This window comes from Mytilus galloprovincialis, chromosome 9 (genome assembly GCF_965363235.1).
Source record: "Mytilus galloprovincialis chromosome 9, xbMytGall1.hap1.1, whole genome shotgun sequence".
In the NCBI taxonomy this organism is placed as follows: domain Eukaryota; kingdom Metazoa; phylum Mollusca; class Bivalvia; order Mytilida; family Mytilidae; genus Mytilus; species Mytilus galloprovincialis.
The window spans coordinates 60,436,766-60,459,585 of NC_134846.1; the positions used below are offsets into that span (position 1 = coordinate 60,436,766).

General features: G+C 32.4%; 2 protein-coding genes across 4 annotated transcripts; both read left to right on the forward strand.

Annotated features, from left to right (window-relative positions):
* The first annotated feature begins 453 nt into the window (after positions 1–453).
* LOC143045492 (tRNA wybutosine-synthesizing protein 3 homolog) lies at positions 454–14,338 on the forward strand. 3 transcript variants are annotated; one of them, XM_076218038.1, is made up of 7 exons: positions 454–663; positions 5,636–5,719; positions 6,040–6,138; positions 9,452–9,523; positions 12,632–12,700; positions 13,342–13,406; positions 14,035–14,338. In XM_076218038.1, the coding sequence occupies exons 1-7, from the start codon at positions 496–498 to the stop codon at positions 14,315–14,317; spliced, it is 840 nt and encodes a 279-aa protein (XP_076074153.1). In that variant the 5' UTR covers positions 454–495; the 3' UTR covers positions 14,318–14,338. The 3 variants fall into 3 exon arrangements, with proteins under 3 accessions (XP_076074153.1, XP_076074155.1, XP_076074154.1); XM_076218040.1 differs by lacking the exon at positions 454–663 and adding an exon at positions 717–791; XM_076218039.1 differs by lacking the exon at positions 454–663 and adding an exon at positions 1,773–1,878.
* A 3,370-nt stretch (positions 14,339–17,708) lies between these two features.
* On the forward strand, positions 17,709–21,384 carry LOC143046819 (glutathione peroxidase-like). The gene is made up of 3 exons (XM_076219879.1): positions 17,709–17,742; positions 19,913–20,092; positions 20,729–21,384. Exons 1-3 carry the CDS (start codon positions 17,709–17,711, stop codon positions 20,830–20,832), a joined length of 318 nt encoding a protein of 105 aa, XP_076075994.1. The 3' UTR covers positions 20,833–21,384.
* Positions 21,385–22,820: the final 1,436 nt, after the last annotated feature.

A 22,820-nucleotide genomic window follows, 5' to 3' on the forward strand; every position in this document is an offset into this window, starting at 1 on the left:
AAAACAATTTGTGTTTATCTTTTAAAACAAAAAAGTTATGGCTCTCTTTCGAAAGAGAAATACGGCCACAAATCCGAATTTTGAGCAAATATACATAATTTCGACCTCATTTAACTAAAAAAGTAGCACATGAAGGTATATTTTTTATTACATATTTGATTTAAGCAGGCAAAAACTAGACTATATGGAAATTTTCATTAAACTGTAAATACAGGATCACTGAAAACTGTATCGTATGCCCTTAAGGAGCATCTTATGAAGTTATGAGTAATCCATGTATTGGTCCCATATCTCGTGGAATATAGTAGAAGCTCTTTCAGTTTCAATTTTTGCTTCTGGCGAAAAAGTGGACAAAAATGATCCATTCCGGAAAAATACCCAACACCATCCGAAATAAACTCTGGTATTTATTTTGTTGTAATCGTTATCACTAAACAGTTTGTATATTACGTAAGGACAGATGATTATACCAAGAAACAGATTGACATTGAAGAAATGGAAATTTTTGAGAAACAAAAAAATTCTGCAATTTCAGGAGTAGATTTTAGTAGAAAAGGCTCAATAGATGTTAAAATTATCGATTTATCTATTTTCATTAATAACCAGAAAGATTATTTCACTACCAGTTCTTGTTCGGGAAGAATAATTCTGTTTGATGATAGTGTAAGACCACAAACAACAAAAAATAGTTGTAAATTATATTTAGGCACTGGCTACGGTTACATGGAAATGTAACAATAATAAAAATATTATTGTTACATCAGAGACTAATTGCCGGAATGCAAAGTTGGGTAAGGAACCGATTAATTACGAATGTAACAATAATTATTGAGTCTACGGTTACATTGTGTTATTGTTACATGAAAAACAGCAATGTACGCTGGATTTCTTAAATTTAAATCTTATATAGTTGTGTTGCTTAATTCTTTCATATGTACTAAATAATACTTGTAATAATGATGTTTGGTAAATATTATTATTCAACAAATGGTGTTTAAATAGTTTTACATATGAATGGTTTCAGTGATGTTCTTAAAGGTACTACTTCAGATTAGTAGTTCCAAAGGCCAAAAATATAGTACTATGATTTGTTGTTGAGAACTCAGGCTGAGAAAAGTGCACACCTACTATTATTACTGTCATTATACTTGAACAATGGATAAAGAGATTCCTAATTACCAATCTTGATACATCAAAAGCAAAGTTTGCTTGACTGCTACATGTAAGTTGTCTTTGAAAAGGAATATCGCAGAATGAAATTGCACATTATGCGATACAGACGTTGTAATAATCTTATGTATTGTAAATATAAAATTGATTTCATCAAATTTTATTATTTAGTACATATTACAAGTCCCATCGTGAGGGCCCTCATGGGGTTTTTGATTATGTGATTACTTGGCCGTTTTTTTAATGATTATTTGATTATTAAGCCAAATATTTCATGATTATTTGATTACCTAGGACTGTATTTTTAGTTTATGATTATTTGATTACTAAAGATAAGCAAATATTTAATGATTATGTGATTATATTGGCAAAAAAATGGTGATTATGTGATTACTAGGACCCCCCCATGAGGGGCCTCCATCGTACATTGCTGTTTTTCATGTAACAATAACGCTATGTAACCGTAGCCTCAATAGTTATTGTTACATTCCTAATTAATTAGGTCCTTACCCAGCCATGCATTCCGGCATTTAGTCTCAAATGTAACAATAATATTTTTATTATTGTTACATTTCCATGTAACTGTAGCCAGTGCCTAATATTTATTCATTACTGTCATTAGCTACCCACATGGCCTCCTTAAGTGGTCATAATCAACAGTGTGGTGAAGTCCGTGAAAGTGGTAGCTTAAACTTGATGTTTTTTGGTGTGAGTGACAACTAACAACAATGACTAAATTATACTCACTGTATAATGCATTCATTGTTATCTCCCGTGCCAGGGTTGACAAAGTATTACGCGCCCGGGTTTTACTGGGCAATACTCCCTGAAATGGGGAATACTGTCGTCGTCTTCGTCCGAATACTTTTAGTTTTCGCACTCTAACTTTAGTAAAAGTGAATAGAAATCAATGAAATTTTAACACAAGGTTTATGACAACAAAAGAAAGGTTGGGATTGATTTTGGGAGTTTTGGTCCCAACATTTTAGGAATTAGGAGCCAAAAAGGGCCAAAATAAGCATTTTCTTGGTTTTCGCACTATAACTTTAGTTTAAGTGAATAGAAATCAATGAAATTTAAACACAATGTTTATGACCACAAAAGGAAGGTTGGGATTGATTTTGGGAGTTTTAGTTCCTACAGTTACGGAATTAGGGGCCAAAAAAGGGCCCAAATAAGCATTATTCTTGGTTTTCGCACAATAACTTTAGTATAAGTAAATAGAAATCTATGAAATTTAAACACAAGGTTTATGACCATAAAGGGAAGGTTTGGTTTGATTTTGGGAGTTTTTGTCCCAACAGTTTAGGAATAAGGGGCCCAAAGGGTCCAAAATTGAACTTTGTTTGATTTCATCAAAAATTGAATAATTTGGGTTCTTTGATATGCCGAATCTAACTGTGTATGTAGATTCTTAATATTTGGTCCCGTTTTCAAATTGGTCTTCATTAAGGTCCAAAGGGTCCAAAATTAAACTTAGTTTGATTTTAACAAAAATTGAATCCTTGGGGTTCTTTGATATGCTGAATCTAAAAATGTACTCAGATTTTTTATTATTGGCCCAGTTTTCAAGTTGGTCCAAATCGGGGTCCAAAATTTAACTTTGTTTGATTTCATCAAAAATTGAATAATTGGGGTTCTTTGATATGCCAAATCTAACTGTGTATGTAGATTCTTAATTTTTGGTCCCATTATCAAATTGGTCTACATTAAAGTCCAAAGGGTCCAACATTAAACTAAGTTTGATTTTAACAAAAATTGAATTCTTGGGCTTTTTTGATATGCTGAATCTAAACATGTACTTAGATTTTTGATTATGGGCCCAGTTTTCAAGTTGGTTCAAATCAGGATCCAAAATTATTATATTAAGTTTTGTGCAATAGCAAGAAATTTTCAATTGCACAGTATTCAGCAATAGCAAGAAATCTTCAATTGCACAGTATTGTGCAATAGCAAGAAATTTTCAATTGCACAGTACATTTGTATTGCGCAATAGCAAGAAATCTTCAATTGCACAGTATTGTGCAATAGCAAATATTTTCAATTACTCAGTATTGCGCAATAGCAAGAAATATATAATTGCAATTTAAATTGGAGTTATCTTTCTTTGTCCAGAATAGTAGTTGAATCAACTTAAATCATTGTTTTATACAATATACAATGTATATTCACTTTTTCTACCAACTGATAAATTAAAACAATCTTTACCATTCAGTGATAACAAGCACTTTATTTTACATTTTAATATTTTATGATGTACAATGTATTTAAATGAGTAGTTATTGTTGCAAACTCCATTAGAAATTTGAATTGAGATCAGTTTTGGAAAAAGGGAAAGGGGGATGTGAAAACAAATGGGGGTGGGGGGTTAAATTTTTCTTATTTCAGATTTCATAAATAAAAAGAAAATTTCTTCAAACATTTTTTTGAGAGGATTAATATTCAACAGCATAGTGAATTGCTCAAAGGCAAAAAAAATATTTTAAGTTCATTAGACCACATTCATTCTGTGTCAGAAACCTATGCTGTGTCAACTATTTAATCACAATCCAAATTTAGAGCTGAATCCAGCTTGAATGTTGTGTCCATAATTGCCCCAACCGTTCAGGGTTCAACCTCTGCGGTCGTATAAAGCTTCACCCTGCGGAGCATCTGGTTTAAGCTTATTTCAACACAAAATAGTAAAGACTTGTTGTAGTTTCATAGTATTATAGCTAAATATATACATTTTATATAGATAACCATTGAGAGTCATTTCTAGAAGATTGAAAACAATTTCATTCTCTTCTCCACATAAATTCTATGTAGGAAAAATACAATATTTGCACAATTTAGGATTCCTCGTTAATATCCAAGCATTGTTTCAATAATCTTAACACTTTATTGCAGTGTTTAAGTGAATTGTAAATTAAATTGCTATATACGCAATCATGATTGCTAAATAAACAGCCTACAGGGTCTCGTCATTAACTCTTATAGAAATGAAAAGACCGATTATTGTTATATAAACATATTTGTGTTGTAATCTGAATAATTAGTTTTGTACATTTGTACATATATAAATTATTTCAAAGTAATTTTCCTTACATGTACATGTAATGCTTAAATTCTTTATACTAGTTATATATTTGAAAAAAATATTTTTTATCAGAGTGGTTAGAATAACTCTTTCTCAGATGTATACACTTGTACTTTTGTACATGTATGTATCATAAGACTCTCAAACAAGTAAACTTATTTATAAATAAAAATATGTTTATATATATCTGAAATGTATTGCATTTGTGTTTGATTACTGAATCCTCTTTGAAATTCAAACCAGTATTTTATATTACCCAGTATTGCCCAGTAAAACCCAGCAAAACCCGTGTTTTCCCAGTATTTCCCACTGGGCTGGGCAATACTCATAAAACCAGGGTTTTTGCCAACCCTGTCCCGTGCTCGGTGGCCATGGTTCAGTGTAGTGTTAGTTCTTTACCCAATTACATATTCATATAGCAGCAAGGATATGTATGAGACCTGTATGAAATATAATGTATGTCTGTTAATGTAGTGTCCAATCACAGACACATAGACTCATGCCATATAGACAAATCAACATTATATAGACACATTGAGACCTGTATCAAATATAATGTATGCCTAGACACATAGACACATCAGCGCTATAGTTGTCTTTGACACAGCCTACAGCACTAGATTAGGTTTGACACAGCTGTCGGCTACATATATTGCCTTTTAATCCTAACCCTAAACCTACATTGTATCATAAGCCTAATCCTAATCATTAACACTAAATGTGACCCTAAACCCTTACCCTAACCTAGGATGGTAGATTACCAATGGATAAAGCGTATGGAATTAGATTTCTACTTGAAACTGCCTACTCAAATATGTTCATATTTTACACAGCCTTAACGCGGTAAATTTCACTATTACACTTACCATGGTGCCAGAGGACCCTAGATGCCAAAGTGGCATGACACAAGCTTTTATTGTTCTTTGCCAAAGCCTAGCTATGGTTCCAAATTGCCAATCATAAACCAGGTTTTTTTTCAATCTAATTAAAATTAAATCCTTTAATTGCTCCTGTTCTGATATGTCGCGCATCAACCTTGATGCGCGACATATCAGAACAGGAGCAATTAAAGGATTTAATTTTAATTAGATTGTTTTTTTTTTTGCATTGATTAACATGATTAATTGAGATACACTTTCACACTGATTTGATTTGATGACAAAAAAAAAAGACCCAATTTAAATTTCTTTCCATATCCATTAGTATTAAACATCTTCTAGAAGTGGAACAGTTCCGAACTACTTGCTGAAATATAGTGGTCTCGTATGATATCAAATATTTGTGTTTTATATATTTTAGGTAGGTGAAAGCGATAAAGTAACTAACAACTTGCTGACATATAGTGGTCTCATATGATAACGAATATTTGTGTTTTATATATTTTAGGTAGGTGAAAGCGATAAAGTAACTAACAAACAGGGATGTCAATGGTTATTTACAAGTCATGATTTAGTAGACAAATCACAAATGGTTAGTACAAACATAATCAGCTGTTGTTCATTGTCATTAACTTTTACAAAATTTTTCTCTGAAAATGCATGTACTGTGCAAAATATAACCAAACTTGGCCACAATCATTATAAGGGTATCTAAAATGTGTCAGATCATTCATAATGCTGATAAATTTCATTAGTAATCATTACAAACCTAGTTTATATTCTGTTCAACTGTCATCAAGTTTGATTGTTTAAATAAGGGCTCTGAAGGAGTGAAAAGGTCTGTTTCTAGTATCATTCTAGCAGCTCTCTTTTGTGATTAATATCCTATTTAGCATGATACCTATTTTTCAGATGCCTGTTCTAGAAGACATCACTGGGGATTGTGTTTTTAAGTTTGAACCATTTGTACTACATGTACAGTGTAGAACAATTGATTTTGCTCAATTATTGGTAAATATACTTATTCTTAAATTATATTTGTAGTCTAACTGAGATACATGTACTTTTAAACATTGAATTACATGTTATGTGTAATAAGTCTATTATTTACCGGTAGACTGTTAGATGAAGGAAAAATTGGTTGAAATGCATGTCTGAAAGATAAAAGGTTGCAATTAATTTTTTAGATGTCACCATGCATATATGTAGTGTAAACAAATACTTTGATCTTGTTTTAAACATTCAATCCAATGATGGACCCCTCCATAAGAGATATAAGCTGTATCTTGTTTTAAACATTCAATCCAATGGTGGACCCCTCCATAAGAGATATAAGCTGTATCTTGTTTTAAACATTCAATCCAATGGTGGACCCCTCCATAAGAGATCTAAGCTGTATCTTGTTTTAAACATTCAATCCAATGGTGGACCCCTCCATAAGAGATCTAAGCTGTATCTTGTTTTAAACATTCAATCCAATGGTGGACCCCTCCATAAGAGATCTAAGCTGTATCTTGTTTTAAACATTCAATCCAATGGTGGACCCCTCCATAAGAGATCTAAGCTGTATCTTGTTTTAAACATTCAATCCAATGGTGGACCCCTCCATAAGAGATATAAGCTGTATCTTGTTTTAAACATTCAATCCAATGGTGGACCCCTCCATCAGAGATATAAGCTGTATCTTGTTTTAAGCATTCAATCCAATGGTGGACCCCTCCATCAGAGATATAAGCTGTATCTTGTTTTAAACATTCAATCCAATGGTGGACCCCTCCATCAGAGATATAAGCTGTATCTTGTTTTAAACATTCAATCCAATGGTGGACCCCTCCATAAGAGATATAAGCTGTATCTTGTTTTAAGCATTCAATCCAATGGTGGACCCCTCCATAAGAGATATAAGCTGTATCTTGTTTTAAGCATTCAATCCAATGGTGGACCCCTCCATAAGAGATATAAGCTGTATCTTGTTTTAAGCATTCAATCCAATGGTGGACCCCTCCATAAGAGATATCAGCTGTATCTTGTTTTAAGCATTCAATCCAATGGTGGACCCCTCCATAAGAGATATCAGCTGTATCTTGTTTTAAGCATTCAATCCAATGGTGGACCCCTCCATAAGAGATATCAGCTGTATCTTGTTTTAAACATTCAATCCAATGGTGGACCCCTCCATAAGAGATATAAGCTGTATCTTGTTTTAAACATTCAATCCAATGGTGGACCCCTCCATCAGAGATATAAGCTGTATCTTGTTTTAAGCATTCAATCCAATGGTGGACCCCTCCATCAGAGATATAAGCTGTATCTTGTTTTAAACATTCAATCCAATGGTGGACCCCTCCATCAGAGATATAAGCTGTATCTTGTTTTAAACATTCAATCCAATGGTGGACCCCTCCATCAGAGATATAAGCTGTATCTTGTTTTAAACATTCAATCCAATGGTGGACCCCTCCATCAGAGATATAAGCTGTATCTTGTTTTAAACATTCAATCCAATGGTGGACCCCTCCATAAGAGATATAAGCTGTATCTTGTTTTAAGCATTCAATCCAATGGTGGACCCCTCCATAAGAGATATAAGCTGTATCTTGTTTTAAGCATTCAATCCAATGGTGGACCCCTCCATAAGAGATATAAGCTGTATCTTGTTTTAAGCATTCAATCCAATGGTGGACCCCTCCATAAGAGATATCAGCTGTATCTTGTTTTAAGCATTCAATCCAATGGTGGACCCCTCCATAAGAGATATCAGCTGTATCTTGTTTTAAGCATTCAATCCAATGGTGGACCCCTCCATAAGAGATATCAGCTGTATCTTGTTTTAAGCATTCAATCCAATGGTGGACCCCTCCATAAGAGATATCAGCTGTATCTTGTTTTAAGCATTCAATCCAATGGTGGACCCCTCCATAAGAGATATCAGCTGTATCTTGTTTTAAGCATTCAATCCAACGGTGGACCCCTCCATAAGAGATATCAGCTGTATCTTGTTTTGAACATTCAATCCAATGGTGGACCCCTCCATAAGAGATATAAGCTGTATCTTGTTTTAAACATTCAATCCAATGGTGGACCCCTCCATAAGAGATATAAGCTGTATCTTGTTTTGAACATTCAATCCAATGGTGGACCCCTCCATAAGAGATATAAGCTGTATCTTGTTTTGAACATTCAATCCAATGGTGGACCCCTCCATAAGAGATATAAGCTGTATCTTGTTTTAAACATTCAATCCAATGGTGGACCCCTCCATAAGAGATATAAGCTGTATCTTGTTTTAAACATTCAATCCAATGGTGGACCCCTCCATAAGAGATATAAGCTGTATCTTGTTTTAAACATTCAATCCAATGGTGGACCCCTCCATAAGAGATATAAGCTGTATCTTGTTTTAAACATTCAATCCAATGGTGGACCCCTCCATAAGAGATATAAGCTGTATCTTGTTTTAAACATTCAATCCAATGGTGGACCCCTCCATAAGAGATATAAGCTGTATCTTGTTTTAAACATTCAATCCAATGGTGGACCCCTCCATAAGAGATATAAGCTGTATCTTGTTTTAAACATTCAATCCAATGGTGGACCCCTCCATAAGAGATATAAGCTGTATCTTGTTTTAAACATTCAATCCAATAGTGGACCCCTCCATAAGAGATATAAGCTGTATCTTGTTTTAAACATTCAATCCAATGGTGGACCCCTCCATAAGAGATATAAGCTGTATCTTGTTTTAAACATTCAATCCAATGGTGGACCCCTCCATAAGAGATATAAGCTGTATCTTGTTTTAAACATTCAATCCAATGGTGGACCCCTCCATAAGAGATATAAGCTGTATCTTGTTTTAAACATTCAATCCAATGGTGGACCCCTCCATAAGAGATATAAGCTGTATATCAAACATTCAATCCAATGGTGGACCCCTCCATAAGAGATATAAGCTGTATCTTGTTTTAAACATTCAATCCAATGGTGGACCCCTCCATAAGAGATATAAGCTGTATCTTGTTATAAACATTCAATCCAATGGTGGACCCCTCCATAAGAGATATAAGCTGTATATCATGGTTATTACTCTGTCACTAAATTATATGCATAGATACCAATATAATTTTTATCATGTTTATACCATGAATATATTTTCTCTTTAGAATTCAATATAATTAGCATTCGGTATGTTCAAACAGTCAGATTTTTCTTATCAATCAATATAAACCTAAAAGAAGATGACAGTACACATAATTTATAATGTTGACCAATCAATTTATTTGTACAGATTTTTAGTTAGAATACAAGAGTTTCTATATTTCAGCTTCAATGTGCAGTCCAGTCTGGCTTCAGGAATTCAGGAATCAGTCTTGGAAAGAAAGGAAAATATGTTGTTGTAAGTGTTGTTTGTTTATATTTACACATTTATAATAGAACTTGTACTGGTGGACAATTAAATTTTTGTCTCAAATTTGATATGTTGCAGAAAATGGGACATAAGTAAGCTAGATTTATGGTGACAGCATTTATAGTTGCATTATACTCAATATTTTAGATGTAGACTAGTCCATATTATGTATAAATGGCTTATGGTAGTATGAAGTTTACATATTGTTTATGTCAGTTCTTTTACACCCAATTTTTTGTGGTTTAATGTCTTCAAAAAGATAATGTTATTTTTTGCAATTAGTTCAGTTGCTTATTGATAACAGAACTTGTAGGTTATGTTACTATTATTGGTATATAAACATAATTGTAAGTTATACATGTCTGTCTGATAAGAGTTGTCTCACCTTGATGTTACTATCATTGGTATACAAACATAATTGTAAGTTATACATATCTGTCTGATAACAGTTGTCTCACCTTGATGTTACTATTATTGGTATATAAACATAATTGTAAGTTATACATATCTGTCTGATAAGAGTTGTCTCACCTTGATGTTACTATTATTGGTATACAAACATAATTGTAAGTTATACATATCTGTCTGATAAGAGTTGTCTCACCTTGATGTTACTATCATTGGTATACAAACATAATTGTAAGTTATACATATCTGTCTGATAAGAGTTGTCTCACCTTGATGTTACTATCATTGGTATATAAACATCATTGTAAGTTATACATGTCTGTCTGATAAGAGTTGTCTCACCTTGATGTTACTATCATTGGTATACAAACATAATTGTAAGTTATACATATCTGTCTGATAAGAATTGTCTCACCTTGATGTTACTATCATTGGTATACAAACATCATTGTAAGTTGTACATATCTGTCTGATAAGAGTTGTCTCACCTTGATGTTACTATCATTGGTATACAAACATAATTGTAAGTTATACATATCTGTCTGATAAGAGTTGTCTCACCTTGATGTTACTATTATTGGTATATAAACATAATTGTAAGTTGTACATATCTGTCTGATAAGAGTTGTCTCACCTTGATGTTACTATTATTGGTATACAAACATAATTGTAAGTTATACATATCTGTCTGATAAGAGTTGTCTCACCTTGATGTTACTATCATTGGTATACAAACATCATTGTAAGTTGTACATGTCTGTCTGATAAGAGTTGTCTCACCTTGATGTTACTATTATTGGTATACAAACATAATTGTAAGTTGTACATGTCTGTCTGATAAGAGTTGTCTCACCTTGATGTTACTATTATTGGTATACAAACATCATTGTAAGTTGTACATGTCTGTCTGATAAGAGTTGTCTCACCTTGATGTTACTATTATTGGTATATAAACATAATTGTAAGTTATACATATCTGTCTGATAAGAGTTGTCTCACCTTGATGTTACTATCATTGGTATACAAACATAATTGTAAGTTGTACATATCTGTCTGATAAGAGTTGTCTCACCTTGATGTTACTATCATTGGTATACAAACATAATTGTAAGTTATACATATCTGTCTGATAAGAGTTGTCTCACCTTGATGTTACTATTATTGGTATATAAACATAATTGTAAGTTGTACATATCTGTCTGATAAGAGTTGTCTCACCTTGATGTTACTATCATTGGTATACAAACATAATTCTGATAAGAGTTGTCTCACCTTGATGTTACTATTATTGGTATACAAACATCATTGTAAGTTATACATATCTGTCTGATAAGAGTTGTCTCACCTTGATGTTACTATTATTGGTATACAAACATCATTGTAAGTTGTACATGTCTGTCTGATAAGAGTTGTCTCACCTTGATGTTACTATTATTGGTATACAAACATAATTGTAAGTTGTACATGTCTGTCTGATAAGAGTTGTCTCACCTTGATGTTACTATTATTGGTATACAAACATAATTGTAAGTTATACATATCTGTCTGATAACAGTTGTCTCACCTTGATGTTACTATTATTGGTATACAAACATAATTGTAAGTTATACATATCTGTCTGATAAGAGTTGTCTCACCTTGATGTTACTATCATTGGTATACAAACATAATTGTAAGTTATACATATCTGTCTGATAAGAGTTGTCTCACCTTGATGTTACTATCATTGGTATACAGACATAATTGTAAGTTATACATATCTGTCTGATAAGAGTTGTCTCACCTTGATCTGGTTGGATGACCAATGTTTTTGTACTAAGGTAAGTTTATCATTATAGCAAAATGACTTGAGTGTGTAGATAAAGGTAACATCTTTGGTGAGCTTGCTTGCTTGCTGAACCATGAAGTCATTGTTCGGTTAGGTATACTACCCTCCTTTTAGAGTAGACAAGTCCAACAGATAACCAATCTGTCTGTAGGACTAGACTACTCCAAAGGAGGGTAGTATAGTTAACCTTATAATAATTTCCTGGTTTAGCTTACAAGCAAGCTAGCCAAAGATATTACTTTTACCTACACACTCAAGTCATTTTGCTGTAACTGCAGTGATATATATATATATTACCTACAGTATCTACAGTATATTGTTTAAGGAATTATTGTAGGGTCTGAAAATGCACCTATTTTAAACTCTTTTAATTTAGTTAAATGATCAACCTTAAGTTTATGAACACAGGTAAGTTTAGGTGCAACTTGAATGAATTGCAAACAATAAAAAATCAAAATATCTAGATTACAAAAAAGTATTAGTTACCCGTTACAAACATGACAAATAGAAGACATGACTGCAAATGAGTGTTACCCGGGATATAAATTTTTGGTGATTGAATTGATGATAAAAAAATATATTGAATTCTTAAAGACAAATCTGACTATTTATCATGTATTTATTTGTAAATTGAAATAGAAAATAATGAAATCTCAATTTTAAATAAAAAAGCCTTTAGAATGAAATATGGTACACTGATGAATTTTAACAAAAATTAAAGCAGACATGATTTTTGTCTCGTCTTCAATTGTAGTCCAGAGACACAGGGTTTTGCATAACTGTTTAAGAAATATCAGTTTCTTTATTATATATTTTAAATATTTTTTTTAAATGAAATTAAAGTTACCTAATAATTACAGGGAGTAAGAAGTACACATTCTATGGAGGTACCATTGTCACAATCTGGCCAATTACTGGTCTCAACGGAGGTATGTACAATACAGCTGTTATAAAAATATTAATCAGCGTGTACTTGAACATCATTGATGAAGTTCCCTAGTGTCCTTTCAAAAAAACAATTTTCTATATTTTTAGATCTTCCTTTAGATCAGTTGACATACTGATCAAGCAGTTCTTTAATTAAAAACATTTGCCACAATGATATACACCCAATACATTTTTAAACTTCCTTATACTATAACAATGTTGTCTGTCATTAGGATGTGTCGTGAGGATGACAGTAGTACAAAGAACAGTGTTACACAATACAGAGCAATTAGTGGTGTAGGATCTGTGTTGCACAAATAATATATTATAAAGAGAAGAAGTGATATGGTTGCCAATGAGACAACTCTCCACAAGAAACAAAATGACACAGGAATTAATAACTTTAGGTCACTGTATGGCCTTCAACAATAAGCAAAGCCCATACCGCATTGTCAACTATAAGGAGTTTCTTCTGCATTTATATACTTCATTCTGTACAGATTCCATCATGATTAATCTTGTTTTTTACGTACTCTGTAAAGAAATGTTTAAACTTTGTATGTAAAGAATTTTGTCTGTTTTGAATTTTTTTTCTATTCCTTTTGATCAGACAAAAATAAAGAAGTATTATTCTATATTTCAGTATGTTGAATATTTAATCAGTCTTGCAAATAAAAAAATGGAGGAGAACTTCAGAAGGATTGATAGGTTGGTATTATTCATGAAATACTGTATTAATATCGACGTGAAAGTTTTATATGTCTGGTCAAAAGAATAAACATTCTTAGGAAAAATATGAATTTGGACAATTTCCCTTTTTCATTCAGCAAAGTTGTGAATTGAAGAACCAATTCTCAAATTTTCTATTTCTTGTGTCTAATATTATTGCAATGACATATATATTTCTTATTCCTGTATTATAATGGGTCTGTCTTTATTTTCTTGCAAATGTTTGTAGGTAGGTTTAAATACATTTTATTTTATTTTCAAAACTCCAAAGTGGAGATTAACTCTGAATGAATATTTCTGCCAACAAAATTGCTGATCCACTCAACCCTAATAAAAGAATCATACAATAGGTGGAAATTTTAATTTCTCAGTTCAAAAAGTAGCGTCCAGCATTCTGTAAATGCAGAAATTATTGTGATTATTTCAAGAGTGGACACAATTGAGACTATTTATTGTGATTTCAGCAAAATCTTCTTACAGATACATGTAACAGATATCAGAACGTGAGTTCTAATTATTGCAACTATAATTGAAGTTGCATTATTTAAAATAATGAAATCTCAACAATAATATCTGAATTTACAGAAGTTTAATTTTTATTTTACAGGTTTTTTGAAAATTTGAAATCAGCTGTATTACAAAAATCTGCAGAAAGTCATATAGAAAAACAATGTAAAGAAAAAGTCAAAAAGAAATTTCTTGAAAAATTTGGAGGAAAAGAGGAATCTGTGTCATCAGAGAAACAATCAGTTAAAGATCAGGAAAATATTGAATCTGTCAATATAGACACAAAGGATACACTGAAATCTTGTGATCATATTACAAAACAAAGTGATTTTTTAGATAATGATATATTAGGATTGTCATTATTTGATAATGAAGTGACTTAAATAAAATTATGTACAAACAAATTTTCAGTTTATTTGAAATATGCAAATGACAAACTGAATTAATTATTTGTTTGTTTGACTGCATGGATATTGAAAACAATTAGTGAAGCAAAAATTCACCCACTGTTTATAACATGGTAACCATTTGTATTGTTCACTTAGCTATAGGGCCAGTGTAAACTATTGCCATATGTTTTTATGCCCCATTTATGGGCATTATGTTTTCTAGTTTGTGCATCCTTTTGTCCTTCCATTCGTTTAACTGTCTATTCTGTTCGTCCTTCCGTCTGTCCCGCTTAAGGTTAAAGTTTTTGGTCAAGGTAGTTTTTAATGAATTTGAAGTTCAATCAACTTGAAACTTGTACACATTTTTCCTATGATATGATCTTTCTAATTGTAATGCCAAATAAGGGGTTTTGGACCCCAATTTCACGGTCAACTGAACATAAAAAATGATGATGAAGGGCATCCGTGTACTATAGACACATTCTTGCTTGGTGATCTTTAACTGTGTCCATGTATCTGTACTTGAAATTATTTACTGATTTTCCTTATAGATGTAGTTTTGTTGAATGACTTTTTTATTTTTGAAAAAAAGAACCATACTTTTTTCTAGGGAATATGACCGAAAGCTAATCAGATTTCAATTGAACAGCATCATTAACATCTGCTTGTAGTTTGTTGCTATGTTCTTGCCATGTTATTTCTTGGCAGATAATAATATCATCAGGTGGGTTTGATGCTATGTTTTTGTCATGTTATATTTTGGCAGATAATACTATCATCAAGTGAGTTTGTTGCTATGTTCTTGTCCTGTATTTCTTGGCAGATTATACTATCATCAAGTGAGTTTGTTGCTATGTTCTTGTCATGTTATTTCTTGGCAGTTAATACTATTATCAAGTGAGTTTGTTGCTATGTTCTTGTCATGTTATTTCATGGCAGTTAATACTATTATCAAGTGAGTTTGTTGCTATGTTCTTGTCATGTTATTTCTTGGCAGATTATACTATCAACAGGTGGGCTTGATGCTATGTTCTTGTCATGTTATTTCTTGGCAGATAATACTATCATCAGGTGAGTTTGTTGCTATGTTCTTGTCATGTTATTTCTTGGCAGATAATACTATCATCAGGTGAGTTTGTTGCTATGTTCTTGTCCTGTATTTCTTGGCAGATTATACTATCATCAGGTGAGTTTGTTGCTATGTTCTTGTTATTTAATGGCAGATAATACTATCATCAGGTGGGTTTGTTGCTATGTTCTTGTCATGTTATTTCATGGCAGATAATACTATCATCAAGTGAGTTTGTTGCTATGTTCTTGTTATTTCATGGCAGATAATACTATCATCAGGTGAGTTTGTTGCTATGTTCTTGTCATGTTATTTCATGGCAGATAATACTATCATCAGGTGAGTTTGTTGCTATGTTCTTGTTATTTCATGGCAGATAATACTATCATCAGGTGAGTTTGTTGCTATGTTCTTGTCATGTTATTTCATGGCAGATAATACTATCATCAAGTGAGTTTGTTGCTATGTTCTTGTCCTGTATTTCTTGGCAGATAATACTATCATCAAGTGAGCTTGTTGCTATGTTCTTGTCCTGTATTTCTTGGCAGATTATACTATCATCAAGTGAGTTTGTTGCTATGTTCTTGTCATGTTATTTCTTGGCAGATTATACTATCATCAGGTGGGCTTGATGCTATGTTCTTGTCATGTTATTTCTTGGCAGATAATACTATCATCGGGTGAGTTTGTTGCTATGTTCTTGTCATGTTATTTCATGGCAGATAATACTATCATCAGGTGAGTTTGTTGCTATGTTCTTGTTATTTCATGGCAGATAATACTATCATCAGGTGAGTTTGTTGCTATGTTCTTGTCATGTTATTTCATGGCAGATAATACTATCATCAAGTGAGTTTGTTGCTATGTTCTTGTCCTGTATTTCTTGGCAGATTATACTATCATCAGGTGAGTTTGTTGCTATGTTCTTGTTATTTAATGGCAGATAATACTATCATCAGGTGGGTTTGTTGCTATGTTCTTGTCATGTTATTTCATGGCAGATAATACTATCATCAAGTGAGTTTGTTGCTATGTTCTTGTTATTTCATGGCAGATAATACTATCATCAGGTGAGTTTGTTGCTATGTTCTTGTCATGTTATTTCATGGCAGATAATACTATCATCAGGTGAGTTTGTTGCTATGTTCTTGTTATTTCATGGCAGATAATACTATCATCAGGTGAGTTTGTTGCTATGTTCTTGTCATGTTATTTCATGGCAGATAATACTATCATCAAGTGAGTTTGTTGCTATGTTCTTGTCCTGTATTTCTTGGCAGATTATACTATCATCAGGTGAGTTTGTTGCTATGTTCTTGTTATTTCATGGCAGATAATACTATCATCAGGTGGGTTTGTTGCTATGTTCTTGTCATGTTATTTCATGGCAGATAATACTATCATCAGGTGAGTTTTAATTAGCTAAGTTATGAGTAAAGATAAACAAAATTAGGATAACATTGACCGTACCTGGTGTTATTGGTGCTGTGTTGGATGTTTTCCATCTATAAACATTGTTTGTTATCTGTCTGAAAAAGACCTTAAGGATGTTCTTAGGTGAGGTTTTGGAATAAGTGTCAAATGATCGGACTCCTTGGTGTTTTTCCATATGATACAATATTTTAATGTAAAATATTTTGCCCCATAACACCTATTTATCTTTAAACATAAGACTTAATAGCTCATAAAAGGTCATTTGATAAAATTTAAGCAGATTCTTGATTTATTTTCTTTTGATTTGAGGCCCAAATAATACCAATGCAAATATAAGGTAAAAGTCCGAGTCAGCCTTTTCCCGCCATATTTTATGAATCAAATATCTCGAAAAGGAGCTCTATGATCAATCAATATATTTAGCTCACTTTGATCCTTAACTGATACTCTTCTAGCTTAAAGTACCAATTTGAAATTCTTGATTTATTTAATTTTACCTTAGATCACCTAAGTACATCCTTAATCTATTACAAATGTATAAGTATATTCTTGTATTGGAAATGTCATAGGATTTTGTTTTAAAAAGTATTAAATAAAGAAAACATTTTTTTGAAGACTTTTGCCAATTTTTATGATGAGAATAAAAATAAGGCAATATGGTATGATTGCTAATGAGAAAAATACAGTGGCTACTTTTCTTGAGAACTGACTCAGGGGGTAATTGGAACCATCTGAAGTGAAAATGACACCTTTTTAACATCCAAGTTCGGTTACAAGTATCTCCAAAATTCACTGGTTATGTTCATCTTGTAGAAATCCCGAATAACATTTTCCAGTGTCATAGCATATTCAAGAAAATAGTTTTTTCCCCATTTTACAATCATGAGTAATAATCAAACAGTTAAGTTTGAAATAAGTAAGATACTATACAAATCCTTGGTATACACCATTCTGAATGGAAAAATGGATGAAATATTTTATTAACCAATTCCTGCGTCTGTGATATTGAGATTCTGGTATTTCGTATTCAGGGCATCTGCTTTGCATGATCTCGATTTTCAGGAACTATGTTGGAGGTCAGAAAGGATGTTGTTTGCCTCTATTGTCTATGATGTAACAAGCCACAATGTGTTCAATTATTTCACAATTAGAAAGGTTTATGAGATGGGGTCATTAGTTTCTAGCGCTGACATTTCCACCCTTTTTATATGATCTGCTTTCAGTAGTTTGGTGTTTTACCAGCATCTGTCTCTCTGCCTTTCTGTGGCCTTGTTCTTTTAAAAAACTACTACATATGTTGTCAGTTCCACGGACATTGATTTGAATTTAGTTAGTAGTAATTTTCCAACATCTGAATCTAAGATGGTTTTATCTCTGAAGTTTGTAGTGTGTGGATCCCGGACTAAGACCTTATATAGAAAATCTCATTTAATTGAAAATATCCTGAGGTCTAGTTTGATTCAAGCTAACTGTGAAGCTCTAAATCACGAGTTGTGACTGATTTTTATTACTTTCCAACAAATCGATAAAAAAAATATTTTTATTGTACAATGTCTTGGATTAAATGTTTGCTTAATCATGTCTTAACATGGAGAAGACATTTGCTGCATTTGCGGTTTAGCTGCTTAGCTGCGGAACCACTGCTCTTATAGTACTTGTCATCAATAGGAGCTACGCGTACGAAATTACTCAATGTTGTGATAAACAATATGTTTCGTGGTTTTTAACAGAATGTTTTTTATATAACATTCTGTTAAAAAACACGAAACAACAGATGAAGCCGAACTAGTGGGCATGTTAGTTCGGATAAGTATCTGTCTTACTATGCTATCTCTGTTTATAACAATACAAACATTAATACAAATATTACCCCTGTCCTCAATGTTTGATAAACTTGCGATAAATAGTATTTATAATGATATAAACAAATTTCAACTTTAAATATGTGTGTACGACGTTCCTTGGCTTTAAACAATCTTATGGGCTGTCTTTAGCAGCGTATGGAGTAGTGATGAACTGTAGCCAACCGTCTTCTTCAAAAGAAAGTGTATACGATTATACGGTCATGGATATAATGAATGATCTAAACATTAGTTTATCTGTCTTTACAAACAGGGTCCTGGTTATCACAAATACTGCCTCATTTTCTGATCTAACGGCACCTCATTTTCTGGGATTAAATGCACTCAAAAGCAAATTTGACGATCAGCCATTTGAAATTTTGGCATTTTCTTGCAACAATTTTTAACTTGTAAGTACAAATGACAAATATAAATGTATATGTATATAAATGACATGCATGATTAAATGAGACACATACCATATATAGTAAATGCGTCTTAAAGCAAACTTCTTCCTATTAAAAATGTATACCAGAATACAAAAACCGTTGTGATATGAAATTTGCGTAAATTTCTTTGTATATGTGCGAGGTGCATTATGCCGGCAGTCGTGTCCGGTTAAATTGGGGATGTTAAATTAGATGCCCAGTACAAAGAGAGTGTTGTGGGCTTTTGTTCAAGTTAAAGAACCATAATACAGTGTCAGAAATTTTAAGAGGTCCTGTTGCAAGACTAAAGTTCTGCCCTTATCCAACTCATCTCATTTTCAAGTGTCAGTCCAAATTTGTATACCTGAATTATAGAACAAATCTTTTGTATTAATTGGTTGTATGCTCTCATAATGAATATACATGAAACATTTGCCACTGGACGTTAAGAAAGAAACGCTCAATAAATCAGAATACCAAAAATATATTTCATGTTTTCATGTATTTTGAAATTTCTTTCACAACTTATATATCAATATATTGTATTTACCATTGCAAATAAATAATAACAAAGTGTTAATTTAAAATAGAAGTACATTATGTAACACTTTAAATTTGTGGGTTGTACGTTAATGAGACAGCAACCAAACGAAACTACTACCCAAGAAATCATAGGTCAATATACGGTCTTCAACAACAGACAGGTGGTTATACAATATATAAAGCTCTTACCACATCGACCCTAAAACAGATTTGAATTTATTTAACAAACGGTATCAACAATTTGCTTTAAACACCAAATTATCAAAATAACAAGCAGGGACTGAAGAAAAATTTAATTTACTTCAGCAAGAACCTGCAGATACAGGGTTGGAGATATTAAATGCACTCCGGTATGTTCGTCCAGGAGCTGGATATGATCCAAACTTCGCAGTGATGGGGAAAGTCGACGTTAACGGAGCAAACGAACATCCACTGTTCACTTATCTAAAGGTAGGTACCAGTTTCTATATTCATACTTAATTTGATATTTTATGTGTTCTACAGTTTTCAGTGATATTAAGTTTATTTTTGCAATATCATGCAATAGAAAATAAAAATAAAATATAGGTATGTAAGTAGGGACAAAATTCTGAGACAAGTAATGCCTGTGTATGCTGACCTCTATAGATATAGTTTGTATGTGTGTCGTTGCTTTGTAAATCTCTTTATATAATACACAGGACACAAAACTCAATCCCGGTTTATGAACAGCTTCCAGTTTCAACTAGTTCCACTCATTTTTAACTGTCTTTTGTGGATTGGCGAGATTAGAAATTATTTCAGATGGTATAGTGAATATCTAAATATAACACATGTTTTACACTCCGATTTATATAATCTGCTAATCTGCCTTCGGTTTATACAGAGTTAAGGAATATACTGTATGCAAATAGCAAATATAAACTCATCTTTTAAATAAAATCAGCGTCTGTAACTCATACTGAATGAAGATTGACATATAAAGAGTGTTATGATAAATATAGGAAGATGTGGTATGAGTGCCAATGAGTCAACTCTCCATCCAAGTCAAAATTTATAAAAGTAAACCGTTATAGGTGTTTGATGTAGAAGTATTGCCCTCCTGTTACAGATAGATTTGAAGACAACTTGTTCTACTCACCTCTGAAGAATGAAGATATTCGATGGAATTTTGAACAGTTTATCATTGACAGAAATGGGAAAGCCGTTTTATGATATAGCTCAGACATTCAGCCAGTGACTCTAGAAGACATTATACAAAAATTTCTCAATACGCAGACAAAGGAAAATTGTTTTTGGCAGAGTATCATTTAATCAAAAGAAATAATGATTATTTACTCAAAATGATAAAAACTCAAGACAGTTTAGGTTGTTTTTGTACTAAATTCAAAGAAAGAGTACTGACTGTTTTTAAAGAAATAGATAATTTTTCATCCAAATATTGTCCTGTTTACAATTTTCTTAGTTGCCCAGAATGCAGATAAAGGATCCTTGTTCACAATAAAGCCAATATGACCGGTGAACAGGAAGCTTACAAAAATAGAGTCTACTTTGTTCTACAAAATCAAACAAAAAATTAATTAAGTATTTACTACATGAACAATGAACACAAGAGAATAAATAGTAATATTAAAAAGAAAAAAAAAAGAAAATATATGAAATAATAACTTTATATATAGAAATACAGTTTTGTAATTTACATCAATAGATTAGAACTATTCAAGTGCACCGGATTAATACTGGAACTACTTACCACACGTAACTGTTAGTAAGGTTAGTGAGTGACATCTATTACCAGTTCTGATATTTGTAGTTAATTCTAATTTGTGCCGTTTCACAACTGCCCCTGATCAGGGAGAGGGTTGAACATTTGTAAACTTCGACATATGTGTAAGTGCCTGTCTCAAATTAGGAGTATGTTATTTGTACTTGTTCTTCATTTAAGGTTCATGTGGACCCTATGGCTAAAATGGCCGTATTTTCACCTCAAAATTTAATCTGAGTACAGGCAAACCTGTGCATTTTGAGAAGTTTTAAGGCATAGCATGCCCTACATAAATAGAATTCAAATGCATTGTATGATTTAGAAAATTCATAACTTAACTGAATTTTACCGTACACTTTTTTTTCGCTGCAGAAGATGATAAAACTAACAAACAGTTGAGTTTACCTTGATATGGTCCACTCAGGTACACAGTTTAAATAACCAATTATTGTCAGGTATCTATTGTCCATCTCATGTCCATGTCAAACAAAACAGCTCACTTCAATAATTACCTGTGGGGAAGTTCTCAAACCTGTTTCCCAACTTAGTTTATTTTGGCACCTTCTGGAGGAATGAAAAAAAGTGCACGGCAAAATCCTGGTAAGTTTTTATTTTTCTTAAACACAAAACATATTTGAAATTTATTTATCTAGGGCATGCTATGCCTGAAAATTTTTACAGATGCACAGGTTTGTCTGTACTCAGAGTAAATTTTGAGGTGAAAATACGGCCTTTTTAGCCATAGGGTCCACATGAACCTTAATGTTGTATCATAAATCCGACCGTTCGTTTTCTGGTTTTCTTGTTGTATGTTTTGTCTTGGCAGTGATTTTTATAGCTTACTTTACGATCATTATTGGGTTTGTTTATTGTTGATGGCTTACATACAGTTGTTAAAATCCACTCAATTTGGTTCCTACTTTCTAGGGGATACTGTTTTCTTATTGGAACTCATATCGCTTTTCTTATTTTTTTAATACCAAGCTAGCTTTCAGTAAATGCGAATACTGATTCTTTTAGATCGACAACTTCTATCTTTTATATTTTTGTTAGTTGTGTTTGTACCTCGTTCCTATCTGATGAGTCAGATATTTCCCAGCTATTTTAACACAGTGTTTTTCTGTTTTACCACTGAAATAGGTTGGGAGCTAGCACGCATTTTTCATGGCTGTCACATTCCTTATGTGCCTGTCCCAAATAAGGAACCTTCTTCAGTGATTGTCGTTGGTTGCTGTTTGTCGTATTTGTTTTCGTTTATCTGTTTATTATAAAGCATAAACAAAACATTATTGTAAATAATTGTCAAAACTTAAAATAAAGCGTCAATTTTATCAAATAGCGTACTTATTACTTTTTTGTTTTGAGAAATATACTAATTTGTAGTTGCCAAGTCCTAAACTAAAGATTACAATCAGACCACAGGATGGTTCAGCTAAAA

Excerpts from the sequence above, each read along its gene's own strand:
- LOC143046819 (XM_076219879.1), top strand. The coding sequence starts at position 17,709 with ATGAGTAATAATCAAACAGTTAAGTTTGAAATAA. Across the intron at positions 17,743-19,912 it reads AACAGTTAAGTTTGAAATAA|CAGGGACTGAAGAAAAATTT; the intron begins GTAAGATACTAT and ends CAAAATAACAAG. Across the intron at positions 20,093-20,728 it reads GTTCACTTATCTAAAGGTAG|ATAGATTTGAAGACAACTTG; the intron begins GTACCAGTTTCT and ends CTCCTGTTACAG.
- LOC143045492 (XM_076218038.1), top strand. The coding sequence starts at position 496 with ATGGAAATTTTTGAGAAACAAAAAAATTCTGCAATTTCAGGAGTAGAT. Across the intron at positions 664-5,635 it reads TAATTCTGTTTGATGATAGT|GTAGGTGAAAGCGATAAAGT; the intron begins GTAAGACCACAA and ends TATATATTTTAG. Across the intron at positions 5,720-6,039 it reads TAGTAGACAAATCACAAATG|ATGCCTGTTCTAGAAGACAT; the intron begins GTTAGTACAAAC and ends CCTATTTTTCAG.